The 5,077-nt window shown below is 42.5% G+C and overlaps 1 protein-coding gene across 6 annotated transcripts in view; it reads left to right on the plus strand.

Annotated features, from left to right (window-relative positions):
- The window catches only part of rad17 (RAD17 checkpoint clamp loader component), a 56,379-nt gene that overhangs the window by 17,397 nt on the left and 33,905 nt on the right, over positions 1–5,077 (plus strand). For 5 of the 6 annotated variants that reach the window (XM_008402244.2, XM_008402242.2, XM_008402239.2 and 2 more), the window contains exons 3-4: positions 4,171–4,245; positions 4,538–4,609. In XM_008402244.2, the coding sequence (XP_008400466.1) occupies positions 4,171–4,245; positions 4,538–4,609 (147 nt within the window). The remainder of the gene's footprint in view (positions 1–4,170; positions 4,246–4,537; positions 4,610–5,077) is intronic. The other variant, XM_008402241.2, reaches the window with a different exon arrangement.

Genomic DNA, 5,077 nt, shown 5'->3' on the forward strand with positions numbered 1-5,077 from the left:
AGAGCTGCACCACCAGAAACCCACAGAAACACTGAAGAGAAGAAGAGTTATGATTAATGTAGTTACTGTTCTATCCATGTTTTAATGTTGCAGAGCTCAGTCGTTTTGCAAATAGTTCAAAGTTTAAACTGGCATGTTGAACATCTTTTATCTGCTCATTTTGTGGAATATATAACAACTAGAAAATGGCACAAAATAAGAATATTATTTCCACTCTGATTGAATATGCTGCTGCAAGGCCTACCAATTTTAACTTGAATGTTCATTGCATGTTTCGTAGACGCCTGTGAAAATAATTTCTATTCCCATTACTTTTTTGTTCTCTGGGAAATAATTTTTGATGATAAATACAGAAACAAGTATAAAAATCAAAACATCTATAATAGTGATGGTAATATTAATGATATAATAATAGTCAGTGCAAAGTAGCCTGCAAATTCTTTGGTGGGGGGCGGTGAGGGACCTGGATAAGGGTTAGGGGGGCGCTGGGCCAAAAAAGGTTGAGAAACACTGTACTAGTCAGTCCCAGTTTCACTAACGGTTTTTGCCCATGTGCTTTCTGGGTAAAAATCAATCGAGAAACGCGCGCGCAACCCCCCCGTCAACAATTTCCGGCAGTGCAGGTGATAAACGTGTAACACTTTTTCTGTTACAAACTGACTCCGGCCCCCCCCCCAGAGAAGGGAAAAGTTATGTGGCCCTCACAGGAAAAAGTTTGGGGACCCCTGCTTTAGAGGATCCTTGTCCCTTCTGAAATCCACCACCATCTCCTTGGTCTTCTTCACGTTGATGCAAAGGTTATTTTCTTTTTTCTGCGCCACTGTACCAGGTGTTCCACCTCTTACACGTCTTTGGACTCATTGCTGTTTGTGATGCTTCCCGCTGCTGTTGCATCATCGACAAACTTCACTATATAGAGCGATTCTTCCTGTCGGCATACTGATGAGGGTCCACAGAGACGTTGATGAAATCCTTGATGTGGGCCATGAGCCTATTGAAGCACCTCATGACTACCGATGGTAATGCTTTTGGTTGGTATGTGACTTTGGCCCTCACAATGCCTGCAGTCAGTTCTGTTATCGCTTCTCAGAGTGCTCATTCCTCACCTGCCCTTAAAGCTTCATAACTAACTTTCAGCAGAACTCTAACCTCAGCATTCAGCCAGGGTTTCTAGTTCGGGTAACGGTTTACTGTCTTGGTAGTGGTGACATCATCAGCACACTTGGAGATGAAGCCCAGGACAGTGGAAGTGTGTTCTATTCTCCACTGAAAACAATTCTGGACCACACAAGCTGCATCCCTGAGCCACACAGTGACTGACTTCTTAGTAGGCCTAATCCGTCACATCAGTGGATGATATTTTGGCATTAGCAGGATGGTGCCAGTTGCCTGCTGGTGGAGAGGCCCMATCTTGGCCTCTCTGATGTGGTCGGAGAGGCCAAGATGAGGGCAAGGAAGATCTTTGTATGCACCATGAATGTTGGTGTGCACACAGTCCAGAGTATTGTCTCCCTTTGTGGGAAAGACACGGGGACATGCTGGTAAAAACTGAGCAGAATGTCCCCAGCAACCACATAAAACCCCTCCGAGTGTTTTATCTGCAGTGAGCTAATAGTGTTAAACATTTCCTTTGATGTTTCATTAGCGTTGGCACCCAGCAGGATGTAAACAATAGTGACAAACACTGCAGGAAACTCCACTGATAGTACGGTCAACATTTCACTTTCATAATTTCTCAGAGCTCGGAATCACTGAAGACCATTGATTTGCCATGTTAAACAACATGCCAAAGAACAACAAAAAACAGATGTTCTTTGCTCTTAAGCAGGGGTCCCCAAACTTTTTCCTATGAGGGCCACATAACTTTTCCCTTCTCTGCTGGGGGCCGGAGTCGGTTTGCAACAGAAAAAGTGTGATGATTGCAGGAGTGCCTAAATGTAAAAATATATTGTTTTCCAAAAAGCACAATCAAATAACATTATCTGGGTTCTTCACAGAACAAGTCAGGAAATGAGTAATAACACTATTAATGAAATAAATAATAACAAAATAACCCTCTCTGGGTTCTAAAAAATCCAGGAAGGGTTATAGTCCATATTTTCCGAACTATGAGCCGCACTGGACTATATGCCACAACCCCAAAGTTTTTTTTTTTTTTTTTAAACCAGTAAACATACACATATAAGCCACAGATATCTCTGCCGCTCCAGGTTTTCCTCAACGATGCAGCAGCAGAGGAGGGCGGACACCCAAAATTTGAGTCGTAACAGGTCAATTGAATATCACATTTATTATGGTTGAAAAAGAAAAAGTTGCCAAGTTTAGATTTAACAGAATTTATTACGGTAATTTCCAAATGGTATCTGTAACAGTAAAAGTGCTGATCCTTCGTGCTGCTACTAGCATGTGCTAAATCAGTGGTCCCCAACCTTTTTATTACCGCGGACCGGTCAAGACTTGGAAATTTTTGCTGCAGCCCGGGGGAGAGACGGTGGGGGGATGAACAGTCAGATAAGGCTTCTGCATGTTGTTGTTCCCACTAAATACTGAATATGCCCTATTTGGGTTGTCTTGGCCCTTTTATCGCAGCCTGTGGGGTTTTCCCTGACTGGGAACGAGAATACAAACTGCTGAATGTGACAGGTAGCCAATCAGAAAGCGCGGTGACGTAAGAACAGAGGGGAATCCTAAACAGCTGACATATCGCGCAACTGAGAGTCCGGTGGACATCGGAGATGATATGTGGAAATGTTTTATTATTAAATCTAAAGGTCATTATTATGTTTATTCAGTTAAAAATGTTAACTATGAAAAAAAAGTCACCTCCAAATCATAGTGCAGCAAATAGAGCGGCTGCTCCCGTCGTCTTTTTTCCACCGCCCTTTCTTTTTCTTGTGACTTTTATCTCTTAAAATAACTCCACAAACTATCACTATTGTTTCTACATTGTCATCCGTGTTTGGTTATTCTAAATTCCCGCTATGTTGGGGGTTTTGTAGATTATCCTCTGGAATCGGGATGTTTGTGACTGGAATCGGTTCGTGTTGCTCCTGCCTTGGACACACGAACCGATCGAACCTGTTGTASTTTTATCAGCTCTGTGGTCACAGAGGTTTGGAGAATCAGCCGACATTCTTAAATCTTTCCGTCTAAACCAGACTTAAGACTCACAAGCTCTACTCATCTCCTCTCTGACTCTGGTCCCTATGGTAATGTTTATATATCCCTTCTAAATAAGATACAGAAGCGGCACAAAAACTTTTTACTTTCGTGAAAATTATAACTCACGATAATGACTAACGGAGCCCTGAGTTTGTCTCTCTGCAACGAGACGGTCCCATCTGGGAGTGATGTGAGACAATAACACCTGAAGTGTTGCTTATATCCACAGCCTGCTTGGTCTCTACGTGGCGAAGCAGCTTGAAGCTTCATTGCCTCATTAGCAGTCGGTCGCCGCATGTTAAGCAGAGCGGCTTGTAATGTGGGACTCACCTACCGGTCCGGGATAAATCCATTCTCCTGTCTCTTCTCTGGCCCTTTTCCCCTTTGCAAAGAAGACATCTATTTCTTACTCATTTTGCTGCTTGTGGGCTCAATGTTGGCGCCCAAGTAACAGAGACTTCCAATGATTCACTTCCTGCTTAAGAGCCCCTTGGTGGTTGAAGAAAAATCCACATATAAACAGCTCATAGTCCAGAAAATACGATAAATGAAAAAGTATTTGAATGCTCTCTGGTATTGTTCAGGGGGCCGGACCAAGTGTGGAGGCGGGCCAGATCCGGCCCACTGGCTGTAGTTTGAGGACCACTGCTCTTAAGCAAAGAACAGCACAGTTCTTCATCTCTGTGAAAACATTTAGCCTCACATGTAACAAATCCACTTGAGTGGACATCGGCCAGAAAGACGGTTGGAATCGGTGGCTTCCTAGCTTTCTACTGGGCCAATGCTCCTTCCCATCGGCCCACAAGAAATACTGCCAAAAATGTAAAATTAAAGTAATTATTAGAAAAATAATTGGGATATTTGTATCCTTTGTTGCATTGCTCAACTATTAACATGTCTAGTGTATTCATGAGATTATGTTCAGTAAACATTTATGATGTTTCAGGACAAACATCATAAATGAGAAATTAAATGTCTCTCTTATAACATAGCTTTGTCTTTACTCAGGTTGAACTTGCTGTCCACAAAAAGAAGACTGAGGAAGTTGAGAAATGGATGAGAACCCACACAAAAGCAACCAAGGTATCTAAAATGATATGTAATATTAGGGATAACGAGACAGTGAATATATGTTTATCAGCTGCAGCGCCGACAGAACCATGCACTGGGCAGTGTGTGTGTGTGTGTGTAAACGCACACTGCACGTAATTCTATGTTCACAAAGATGTATCATTCTCATGAAATGCTCAACACGCACCTCTGAAAGCGCAACTGCAGGTTATATTTGCGGTTGTGTCATATTTGTTATATCAGGCTCTGATGCATTCGACAATTTCAAACTCGGATACAGTTAAAGTAAGAAGTTTATTTGCAGCATCAGGAACACACAGGAGAACTGATGGTAGGAGATGAGGATCATAAAACGTTTGCACTGATGGAGAAAAAGGTGAGTGAATTAATAAGGGGACTGGGTGGGAGATTAATATGCGGCAGCAAGGGAGGTGGATCTTACTGTTGGTGAAGGTGGGGGAAATCCAAGGAGGGCTGTTTATTCACTGAGACCAAGATCGACTGCGAGCGGGGGAGCGATATGAGGATGGTGTTTTCTGAATGATGTCTTCATGCATGAGTAAGAGTGGAGGGTGGCATGCTGGTGAGTAGGTGGTTAAGGATCCGGATCAGAGGAATCAGGATGGTGACCAGTAGAGATGTGCCGATCGGGTTTTTTCCTGCCGATACCGATCACCCATGAGGACCGATCACCGATATCGATCACATAATTTATTTATTTTTTTTATCATAAACACTACCAGTTACATTATGTGGAAAAAGGAACCATGAATTCACCTTAATTTAGGCAAAAACTTGTTTTTAATAACTTTTTCCAAGAAGAAAACTAAACAAAACAGGCATT

Source organism: Poecilia reticulata, unplaced genomic scaffold (assembly GCF_000633615.1).
Source record: "Poecilia reticulata strain Guanapo unplaced genomic scaffold, Guppy_female_1.0+MT scaffold_196, whole genome shotgun sequence".
NCBI classification, from domain to species: Eukaryota; Metazoa; Chordata; class Actinopteri; order Cyprinodontiformes; family Poeciliidae; genus Poecilia; species Poecilia reticulata.